The 11,561-nt window shown below is 44.8% G+C and overlaps 2 protein-coding genes across 2 annotated transcripts in view; both read right to left on the bottom strand.

Moving 5' to 3' along the window:
* Positions 1–870: 870 nt before the first annotated feature.
* On the bottom strand, positions 871–6,844 carry LOC118405008 (mucin-2-like). Its single transcript, XM_035804408.1, has 2 exons — positions 1,431–6,844; positions 871–878 (listed from the first exon to the last, which is right to left on the bottom strand). Exons 1-2 carry the CDS (start codon positions 6,766–6,768, stop codon positions 871–873), a joined length of 5,346 nt encoding a protein of 1,781 aa, XP_035660301.1. The 5' UTR covers positions 6,769–6,844.
* A 30-nt stretch (positions 6,845–6,874) lies between these two features.
* Positions 6,875–11,561, bottom strand: part of LOC118405009 (mucin-2-like) — a 6,289-nt gene continuing 1,602 nt past the window's right edge. Inside the window, exons 2-3 of the mRNA XM_035804409.1 lie at positions 7,217–9,918; positions 6,875–6,926 (exon numbers count right to left, since the gene is read on the bottom strand). Coding sequence (XP_035660302.1) covers positions 6,875–6,926; positions 7,217–9,918 — 2,754 coding nt within the window. The remainder of the gene's footprint in view (positions 6,927–7,216; positions 9,919–11,561) is intronic.

An 11,561-nucleotide genomic window follows, 5' to 3' on the forward strand; every position in this document is an offset into this window, starting at 1 on the left:
TTCTGACAGTTAGTTTGAAAGCATAATGAATAACAGAAACCGGTTCGACAATTACGCACAGGGTATTGGAGTGTCAAACAGTCATTTATCAAAACTGGCTCCGGAGACGTTAAACCAAGCTGTATTTACGATCTCATCCGTGTCGTTTCGTTATAAAGATATCTGGACTTTGTTGAAGACGCAATGTGGTGTCAATTTACAATTCAAAACTTAATCATTTTCAGTTAGGGTTGGGGTATTTTACATGTACATAGTTTGAAACAATCAATTGTCAAAACTGGTTCCGGAGACGTTAAACCAACCTGTATTTACGATCTCATCGATCCGTGTCATTTCGTTATAAAGATATCTTCACTTTGTGAAGACGCCATGGGGCGTCGATTACACTCAAAACGCAGATTAAAGCTAAGGCAGTGTTTTTCATGATTTTCGGTTAGGGTTTTGGGTATCTTACACAGTTAGCCAGTTTAATAGTAAGAAATATTCTGGCCAGGTGTTCTGCTACACATGCATACACAGGTAGATAGATAAACATATACATAACGTTACATACATACATGCATATATACATACATACATATACAATCATTTTATATCAACATAACTGGCAAGGCGCATACAACGACATTTTAAACGATAATGACCATATTTATTGCATATTCATTCCCAGAAGGGCTAAATACAGTATAAACAGATAACACATGTACTGGTACTGAATATACATTCACAGTTTACATGCTTCGACTAGTAGTTTCTTAAAATAGTTTTCAATAAACTCACTGACAGGTATTTGAATATGGCATAGCATGGAAGCATTCCGTCTTTTGCTAAATCTCTGGCGTATATATAGGTCACAGACAAGAGATTTGCTTATATCACTGTATGATACATATACCAATGTCCAAGACAATATGAAAAATATTAGTGTCACATGTAGAGCATTATCTTTGATATGGAGGAGTCCGGTTGTGTCTACCTGCCTTATTGTGTGTTGGGTGGTCACTCTGTATGCTTTCGGACATTGTAATGGAGTAACTTCATAGTTCACAGAAAGGCATAGAGATAGAAACATCCCACATATGTAGGACAGACAAAGAGGAGGTTTCTGAAGACAAATTTAGAGTGTATACGTCAGGAATAACATTTTGAAGTTCACGTTTTGACTTTTACGTATCCGTATATATGTACCTACTTGTTGACAAACGTAATGCTAAATGCTTGTGCCAAACAATAGCACATGCACTTATGGCTCCTTATCATATGAATCTTTACCCATTGCATTTAAATGTATAGCCCAGGAAAGGTATAGCCCATCATAAAGTAAAAGATAAAGTACAACATGTATGAAGACATTAAGTGGTAGACAAGTGTTGGACACAACATCTACAAATACTTGTGAGCACTTTGATAAAAAGTGAAAATCAACTTACCATCTGTCGCCTCAGAGGTGACTTCTGTAGTAGCCTCAGATGTTTCACTGGTTGTCGCCGGGAGAGTTGCAGTAGATGATACTGTAGAAGCCCTTGTTGTAGGCCCAGAGGTTGTTGTAGGCCCAGCGGTTGTTGTAGACTCAGCGGTTGTTGTAGACCCAGCTGTTGTTGTAATCCCAGCTGTTGTTGTAGACCCAGCGGTTGTTGTAGGCCCAGCGGTTGTTGTAGACCCAGTGGTTATTGTAGGTCCAGTGGTTGTTGAAGGCCCAGCGGTTGTTGTAGGCCCAGCGGTTGTTGTAGGCTGAGTGGTTGCTGTAGGCCCAGCATGTGTTGTTGGCCCAGTGGTTGTTGTAGGCCCAGCAGGTGTTGTTGGCCCAGTGGTTGTTGTAGGCCCAGCTGTTGTTGCAGACCCAGCGGTTGTTGTAGGCCCAGCTGTTGTTGCAGACCCAGCGGTTGTTGTAGGTTCAGCGGTTGTTGTAGGCCCAGCGGTTGATGTAGGCCCAGCTGTTGTTGTAGGCTGAGTGGTTGCCGTAGGCCCAGCAGGTGTTGTTGGCCCAGTGGTTGTTGTAAGCCCAGTGGTTGTTGTAAGCCTAGCGGTTGTTGTAGGCCCAGCTGTTGTTGTAGGCTTAGTGGTTGTTGTTGGCCCAGCTGTTGTTGTTGGCCCAGCGGTTGTTGTAGGCCCATCGGGTGTTGTAGGCCCATCGGGTGTTGTAGGCTCAGCTGTTGTTGTAGGATCAGTGGTTGTTGTAGGCCCATTGGTTGTTGTATGTCCAGCGGTTGTTGTAGGCCCAGTGGTTGTCGCCGGGAATGTTGCAGTAGTTGGTACTGTAGAAGCCCTCGTTGTAGGCCCAAAGGTTGTTGTAGACCCAGCGGTCGTTGTAGGCTCAGCGGTTGTTATAGGCTCAGCGGTTGTTGTTGGCTCAGCTGTTGTTGTTGGCTCAGCTGTTGTGGCCAATGTTTCCAGTACCGTTCTATGGGTTGTAATCTGGGTTGTCGTTGATATTCTGCCGGTTGTTGTAAATGGCATTGTTACAGTTGGTGTTACTGTAGAAGTCATTCGTGAAGTAGCAGTTTCGGCTGTTGTACTTGGTTCAGTGGTAAACGTTGTAAATTCTCCAGTTGTTATTTCACTTGTTGCTGCAGAGAACACAACAGGACTAACAGTTGGATAGGTCGTCGTCGTTTGTTCGGTTTCAGTGGAGAGCTGGCCTGTAGTCAAGTCATTTGTTGTCGTAAAAGGTATTGTTGCAGCGGATGATACGGAGGACGTACTTGTTGTAGTACTATCGGTAGTGACTGTGGTTCTTGGCTGGGCTGTTTTAGTTGTTACCTGACCAGTTGTTTCTGCACTTATTGTTGCAGTGGATGCTTTGGGGGACGCTTTTGTCGTAGACACATCTCTTGTCGTTTCTGGCTTTGTTGTTTCTGTTGTTACCTGACCAGATATTGTAGCACGTGTTGTTGTAAATGGCATTGTTTCAGTAGACGTGATGGTAGAAGCTCTTGTAGTAGGACCAACAGTTGTGCGTAATGTTTCTAGAACTGTTGTATGGGTTGTCTTTGGGCCAGTTGTTATTTTCCTTGTTGTTGTAGATGGTATTCTTGCTGTGGACGCTATTGTAGAGGTCCTTGTTGTAAAGCCAGTGGTTGGTACAGTCGTCCCTGGTTCTGTTGTTACAGTAGAGAGATGGCCTGTTGTAATTCTAGTTGATATGTGTGGTAGTATTCTTGTTGTAGAAGCCACAGTGGAGGGCCTTGTTGTGTGACCAGTGGTTTTGATTGTTGTTTCAGTTGTAAATTGATCAGATGTCATTTTATCCGTTGTAGATGGCAGTGTTGCAGTGGATGCTATGGATGAAGCCATTGAGGTAGAACTAACAGTGCTGGCTGTCGTTTCTGCTTGCGTTGTTTCAGTTGTGAACTGGCTGGATGTCATTTCACTTGTCATGGATAACATAGTTGAGGTAGACGCTATAGATGAAGACCTTGTTGTTATACTAGTAGTGGTGGCTGTAGTTTCTGGTTGTGTTATTTCAGTTGTAAACTGACCGGACGTTTTTGCACTCGATGTTGTGACTGGAATTGTCTCAGTACGTAACATGGTAGAAGTCTTTGTTGTAGGTCCAGGGGTTGTACCCAATGTTTCTAGTACGGTTTTATGAGTTGTCCGCGGACCAGTTGTTGGTTTCCTTGTTGTTTCAGTGGATGCTATTGTAGAGGTCCTTGTTGTAAGACTAGCAGTTGGTACAGTCGTTGCTGGTTTAGCTGTAACAGTTGAGAACTGGCCCATTGTAGCTTTACTTGTTGTTTCAGATGTTTTTCCTGAAGTAGCTGCTATTGTTGAGGTTGTTGTACGACTATCGGTTTTGACAGTTGTTTCAGTTGTTAACTTATCACTTGTCTTGGATGGCAGAGTTGAAGTGGACGCTGTAGAAGAAGCCATTGTTGTTAATGGTATTGATGAAGTAGATGTATAAACTCCTGTTGTTGGACTAGTCGTTGGTACAGTCGTCTCTAGTGCTGTTGTAACAGTTGAGAACTGGTCTGTTTTAACTCTACTTGTTGCTGGAGATGTTATTCTTCTTGTGGAAGCAATGGTTGATGCCCTAGTTGTACGACCGGTGGTTTTGACCGTTGTCTCACTTGTAATCTCGCCAGATGTCATGTCACTTGTCATGGGTGTCATAGTTGAGGTAGACGCTATAGAAGAAACCCTTGTTGTTGGCTTAGCAGTGGTGCCTGTAGTTTCTGGTTGTGTTGTTTCAGTTGTGACCTGGCCGGACGTTTTTGCACTCGATGTCGTGACTGGAATTGTTTCAGTAGGTAACATGGTAGAGGTTTTTGTTGTAGTAATGCCGGTAGTTGTGTCTGATGTTTCTAGCACGGTTCTGTAAGTTGTATGCGGACCAGTTGTTTCTATTTTTGTTGTAAATGGCATTGTTGAAGTAGTACTAGTGGTTGGTACAGTAGTGTTTGGTGCTGTTGGTACAGTAGAGAACTGGTCTGTTGTAACTCTACTTGTTGCTGGAGATGTTATTCTTCTTGTGGAAGCAATGGTTGATGCCCTAGTTGTACGACCGGTGGTTTTGACCGTTGTCTCAGTTGTAATCTGGCCAGATGTCATGTCACTTGTCATGGGTGTCATAGTTGAGGTAGACGCTATGGAAGAAACCCTTGTTGTTGGCTTAGCAGTGGTGCCTGTAGTTTCTGGTTGTGTTGTTTCAGTTGTGACCTGGCCGGACGTTTTTGCACTCGATGTTGTGACTGGAATTGTCTCAGTACGTAACATGGTAGAAGTCTTTGTTGTAGGTCCAGGGGTTGTACCTAATGTTTCTAATACGGTTTTATGAGTTGTCCGCGGACCAGTTGTTGGTTTCCTTGTTGTTTCAGTGGATGCTATTGTAGAAGTCCTTGTTGTAAGACTAGCAGTTGGTACAGTCATTGCTGGTTTTGCTGTAACAGTTGAGAACTGGCCCGTTGTAGTTGTTTCAGATGGTGGTCCTGAAGTAGATGATATTGTTGAGGCCGTTGTACTACCAGCAGTTTTGACTGTTGTTTCAGTTGTAAACTGATCAGATGTCATTTCACTTGTCGTTGATGGCAGAGTTGAGGTGAACAATATAGACGAAGTTCCTGTTGTAAATGGTATTGTTGCAGTAGATGCTATTGAAGAGGTCCTTGTTGTGGGACTAGTGGTTGGTACAGCCGTCTCTGGTGCTGTTGTCACAGTAGAGAACTGGTCTGTTGTAACGTCACTTGTTGCTGGGGATGATATGCTTGTTGTTGAAGCTATGTTTGATGCCCTAGTTGTGTGACCAGCGGTTTTGACCGTTGTCTCAGTTGTAATCTGGTCAGATGTCATGTCACTTGTCATGGGTGTCATAGTTGAGGTAGACGCTATAGAAGAAGCCCCTGTTGTTGGCTTAGCAGTTATTGTTGTAGTTTCTGGCTTTGTTGTTTCAGTTGTGACCTGACCGGACGTTTTTGCACTTGATGCTGTGAATGGAATTGTTTCAGTAGGTAACATGGTAGATGTTTTTGTTGTAGTAATACCGATAGTCGTGTCTAATGTTTCCATGACGGTTTTATAAGTTGTACGTGGACCAGTTGTTTCCCTAGCTGTTGTAGATGGCATTGTTGTCGTAGGACTAGTGGTTAGTACAGTCGTCTCTAGTTTTGTTGTTACAGTTGAGTGCTGGTCTGTTGTAAACCCACTTGTAACTTGGGATGGTGTTGATGTAGAAGCTATGGTTGATACCCTAGTTGCACGACCAGTTGTTTTGGACGTTGTTGCAATTGTAGACAGCTCAGACGTTTGTACACTTGTTGTAAAAGGTGGTATTGTAGTAGAGGATATGGTAGAAGCTCGTGTTGTACGGCCAGCGGTGGTGAATGTCGTTTCTGGTTTCGTTGTTACAGTTGTGACCTGGATAGTCGTTCCTTCGTTGGTGGTCTCGGGGAGTGTTGCAGTAGATGGTACTGATGCCATGGTCTCTGAAGTTGACATCTTAGAGGTGTGTTCTGTAGTTGCCGTTGAAGCCTTGGAGGTGGGTTCAGTAGTGGCGGTTGAAACATCAGAGGTGAGTTCAGTAGTGGCGGTTGAAGACTCAGAGGTGCGTTCTGTAGAGGCGGTTGAAGCCTCAGAGGTGGGTTCCGTAGTGGCCACTGACATCTCTTGGGTGGATTCCGTAGTGGCTAGAGCTGTCACAACAGTTGTAGCTATAGTTGTTGCTCGCTCAGTTTTTGTTGAAGTCGAAGTGGAAATGCCCACTGTGGATGGTTGAGTTGGTCTTGCAGTGCTGACTCCTGTTGCAGATTTTGTTGCAAACTTTGTTGGCACTTTGGTTGTGATATCGGTTAGGGACACTGCCTCAGACGAAGGTGACGTTTTGATCCCTGTTGTAGTAGAGTCGGTACTTGACATTGACAGTGTAGGTTTTGTTGTCATCTCTGTTGTAAGGTCTCCCTCGGAAGTGGTTGTTAAAAAGTTTGTTGTAACTGCATTCCCCAGGGTAGAGGATGTAGGTTTTGTTGTTGCCCTACGTCCTGTCGAGGTTAAAGTCTGCGCAGTCATTTGCGATGAAGTCAGCTGTTTCGTACTCGCTGACGTTTCTGGCAACGCAGTAGTATGCTCTTCTGTTGTCGTTTTCAACAACGTCGTACTGCGACGTGCCCTTGTGGTAGCTGTTGTTTGAGGTTGTGAGGTTCTTATCTCTGTTGTTGACAGTTTCGTTGTTGCATCTGTCATAAGTACTGTGTTAAGCGTTGTTAATGCTTCTGTTTTAGTCATCCTTTCACCTTCCGATGTCATTGGGGGTTTGGTGGTTGTAGGTTGCATTCCAGTCGTTTGTGTTGTTATATCCGTTGACGTTGTAACCTGCGATGTTACAGTAGTAGAAATGTCTATGGTCGTAGATCTAGTATACCTTCCTGATGTAAATGCCTCAGTGCTTAACTGTGTTGCTGCTTGCGGCGTTGATTCTTCCGGCGTTGAAACTGTAGGTGTTTGAGTCAATACGTCCAGAGTAGTTAATGCGGTTGAACTATCCTTAGTTGAAGGATAGGTGCTAACGATTGTTGACGTGTCTTTTGATGTTGAACCCTGGTCAGTCATCTGCACCGTCGCCATTGAAGATGTTGTTCTACCAATTGAAGTTTGTTGCGTCGTAGCCGTCGGTTGAAGGATTGTTTTAACTGTCGTTAAAGGTGTCGACGTGGTTAGTTCTTCTGTTGATGCTGCCTCTTCGGTAGTAATTATCATAGTTGAAAGCGGTTCCGTCACTGACAATGTACTGGTAGACGATTCGACAGGTACTGTAGAACGACCTGTGAATTCTGTAGTGTTCATTGGCGCCTCAGAGGTGGTTTCTATAGTTGTCGTCGCCACTTGAGAAGTTGGTTCTCTAATGGTCGTTGGGGGCTCAGAAATGGGTTCTGTACCACCTCTTGTTGCCACAGTGGTATATTCTACAGTCGTCGTTGACGCTTCAGAAGTGGGTTTTATAGTAGACTGTGGCACCACAGAGACAACTTCTGTAGTTGCAGCTGAGTGGTCAGAAAACGGTTTTGTCAATGTAATTGTTGAGGCCCCAGAGGTTCGTTCTATGGCGGTTGTTGAGGCCTCAGAGGTGGTCATTATAGCAGTTGTTGTTGCGTCAGTGGTAGGTTCTAGAGTGGTTGTTGAAGCCTCAGTTGTGGGTTTTATAGAGGTAGTTGACACCAAAAGGGTGGACTCTTTGGTGAAAGTTGACGTCTCAGAGGTAGGTTGTATAGTGGATATTACCACACCAGGGGTGGGTTCTTCTGTAGTTGTTGAGGCCCCAAAGGTGGGTTCTATAGTGGTTGTTGAGGTCTCAGTGGTGGGATTTATTGTCGTCGTTGACGCCAAGGTAGAGGTAGTGGTGGACTCTGTGGTAAATGTTGACGTCTCAGATGTGGGTTTTAAAGTGACCATTGACGTGGTGGGATCTATAGTGGTTGGTATTGCCCCAGAGGTGGATTCTTTCGTGGTTGTTGAGGCCTCAGAGATTACATCTATAGTGGTTGTTGATGACTCAGATGTGAATTTTATAGTTGTTGCTGTTGATGCCCCAGAGGTGGGTTCTGTAGTGATCGGTGACTCCTCGGAGGTAGGTTCTATAGTGGAAATTAATTCCTCAGGGGTAGGTTCTACAGTGGTTGTTGATGCCTCAGAGGTGGGTTCTATAGTGGACACTAACACCTTAGGGGTGGGCTCTACTGTGGTTGTTGACGACTCAGAGGTGGGTTCTGTAGAGGCCATGGACGCTTCAGAGGTGGCTTCTATAGAGGTCGTTGACCTCATATGGGCGGACTCTGTGGTAAACGTTGACGTCTCAGATGTGGGTTTTAAAGTGCCCATTGACGCGGTGTGGTCTATAGTGGTCGTTGACGCCTTAGAGGTGTGTTCTATAGTGGTCGTTGACGCCATAAAGGTGTGTTCTATAGTGGTTGTTGAGGCCTCAGAGGTAGGTTCTATAATAGTTGTTGATACCCCAGAGGTGGGTTCTTCAGTGGTTGTTGACGCCAAAGTGGTGGAATCTGTGGTGAATGTTGACGTGTCAGAGGTCACTTCTATAGTAGCCATTGACGTCTCAGAGTCAGGGGTGTTTATTGTAGCGGTTGTTGATGCCTCAGAGGTAGGTTCTATGGTAGACATTAAAACCCCAGGAGTGTGCTCTATAGTGGTTGTTAATATATTAGACGTGGACCCTATATTGGTTGTTGAGGCCCCAGAGGCAGGTTGTATAGTGGTTGTTGAGGCCTCAGAAGTGGGTCCTGTAGTGGCCATGGACGTTTCAGAGGTGGCTTCTATAGAGGTCGTTGACTCCTCGGAGGTTGGTTCTATAGTGGACACTAACATCCCAGAGGAGGGTTCTATAGTGGTTGTTGAGGCCCCAGAGCTCGAGGTGGGTTCCATAGTGATCGTTGACTCCTCGGAGGTAGCTTCTATAGTGGACATTGATGCCTCAGGGGTGGGTTCTACAGTGGTTGTAGAGGCTCCAGAGGAGGGTTCCATAGTGGTTGGTGAGGCCCCAGAAGTTTGCTCTATAGCGGTTGTTGATGCTTCAAAGGTGGATTCTACAGTGGTTGTTGACGACTCAGAGGTAGGTTGTACAGTGGATATTAATGCCCCAAGGGTGGGTTCTATAGTGGTTGTTGAGGCCTCAGAAGTGGGTTCTGTAGTGGTTGTTGATGCCAAAGGGGTAGACACTGTGGTGAACGTTGACGTCTCAGAGGTAGGTTGCATAGTGGACATTACCACATCGGGGGTGGGTTCTGCTGTAGTTGTTGAGGCCTCAGAGGTCGGTTCTATAGTGGTTGTTGACGCCTCAGTGGTGCGTTCTATGGTGGTTGTTGAAGCCCCAGTGGTGAAAGTTGACGTCTCAGAGGTAGGTTGTATAGTGGACATTAACATCTCAGGGGTGGATTCTACTGTGGTTGTTGATGCTTCAGAGGTGGGTTGTATAGTGGTTGTTGATGCTTCAGAGGTGGGTTTTGTAGTGGTTGTTGAGGCCCCCGGGGTGGGTTCTACAGTTGTTGGTGAAGTTTGCTCTAAAGCGGTTGTTGATGCTTCAGAGGTGGGTTGTATAGTGGTTATTGAGGCTCCAGAGGTGCGTTCTACAGTGGTTTTTGACACCAAAGGGTTGGACTCTGTGATGAAAGTTGACGTCTCTGAGGTGGGTTCTATAGTGGAAATTAACGCCACAGGGGTGGGTTCTTTAGTGGTTGTTGAGGCCAAAGGGGTCGACTCTTTGGTGAAAGTTGACGTCTGAAAGGTGGGTTCTACAGTGGTTGTTGACGTCTCAGATATGGTTTCTACAGCGGTTGTTGCCGACTCGGAGGTGGTTTCTACAGTGGTTGTTGACGACTCAGAGGTAGGTTGTAAAGTGGACACTAACGCCTCATGGGTGGGATCTATAGTGGTTGTTGGTGACTCAGAGGTGGGTTTTGTAGTGGTCATGGACGGCTGAGAGGTTGACATCGTTGGTTCTGCTGATGTAAGTTGGGTTGTCCTAGACAGGGCAGTTGATCCTGATGTCACTAGTATTTGGCCCGTGGTTACCTCGGTTGTCATGTCAACTGTTGATAGCGATTCTGTTACTACTGATGATGCTCTCGTCGAAAGCACAGTGGGTGCTATGGATGTCGTTGTTGTTTCCATCGTTGTTTCTAATGTCGCTTCATCTGTTGATGTTGGTGCCTCGCTAGTCATTATTATAGTTGACAATGGGTCTGTCGCTATAGACAAGGGCTCTGTAGTTTGCATTGCTTTTTCTGTCGAAGTTGACATTGTTGTTTCCATTGAAGCAGGCTGGGTCGTTGTTTTACCTGATATTGACGTTGCCGCTTCGGTAGTAATCATCATAGTTGAAAGCGTTTCTGTCACTACTGATAAAGTTCTAGTGGACAACTCAGTAGGTGTTGTAGATATCTCTTCGGAGGCAGTTTTCATTGTTGTATGACGAGTTCCTGTTGTTGCCCTAATTGTTGTGTCCAATGTCGTTCCATCTTCTGTTGATGGTGTCTCCTCACTAGTCATTATTATCGTTGACAATGGGTCTGTCACTACAAACTGTGTAGAGAGGTTTTCTGTTGTTTGCATTGATTTTTCTGTCGAGGCTGAGATCGTAGGTACTGTAGACCTTTCTAGCTCTGTCGACGTTAAGGCAGTTGTTTTTATAGTTTTATAACTAGTTCCTGTTGTTGTTCTACCCGTTGTGTCCAACGTCGTTCCATCTTCTGTTGATGGTGTCTCCTCACTAGTCATTATTATCGTTGACAATGGGTCTGTCACTACAAACTGTGTAGAGAGGTTTTCTGTTGTTTGCATTGATTTTTCTGTCGAGGCTGAGATCGTAGGTTCTGTAGACCTTTCTAGCTCTGTCGACGATAGGGCAGTTGTTTTTATAGTTTTAAAGCTAGTTCCTGTTGTTGTTCTTGTTGTGTCCAATGTAGTTTCACCTTCTGTTGACGTTGCCGGGTCACTGGTCATTATTATCGTTGACAATGGGTCTGTCGCTACAAACTGTGTAGAGAAGTGTTCTGTTGTTTGCATTGATTCTGTCGAGGCTGAGATCGTAGGTACTGTAGACCTCTCTAGCTCTGTCGACGTTAAGGCAGTTGTCTTCATCGTTGTAGAACTAGTTGTTGTTGTTGCTCCAACTCTTGTTTCTAAGGTCGTTTTACCACCTTCTGTTGACGTTGTCGCCTCACTAGTCATTATTATCGTTGACAATGGGTCTGTTGCTACAAACTGTGTAGAGAAGTGTTCTGTAGTTTGCATTGCTTTTTCTGTCGAAACTGAGATCGTAGGTACTGTAGACCTCTCTAGCTCTGTCGACGTTAAGGCAGTTGTTTTCATCGTAGTATAACTAGTTGCTGTTGTTGCTCCAACTGTTGTTTCTAAGGTCGTTTCATCTTCTGTGGACGTTGCCTCCTCGCTAGTCATTATTATTGTTGACAATGGCTCTGTCGTTATAGACACGTCTTCTGTAGTTTGCATTGCCATGTCTGTTGTGGTTATTGTTGTACTTTTGGTTGTTGTAGGTTTGGTTGTTGTTATTGTCGTTGAAGGGATCTTAGATTTCAAAGTAGTTCACTTCGGTGAGT

The sequence above is a fragment of the Branchiostoma floridae genome, chromosome 17 (genome assembly GCF_000003815.2).
Source record: "Branchiostoma floridae strain S238N-H82 chromosome 17, Bfl_VNyyK, whole genome shotgun sequence".
In the NCBI taxonomy this organism is placed as follows: Eukaryota; Metazoa; Chordata; class Leptocardii; order Amphioxiformes; family Branchiostomatidae; genus Branchiostoma; species Branchiostoma floridae.

Coding starts and splice junctions, on each gene's coding strand:
- LOC118405008 (XM_035804408.1), bottom strand. CDS start 6,768: ATGCAACCTACAACCACCAAACCCCCAATGACATCGGAAGGTGAAAGG.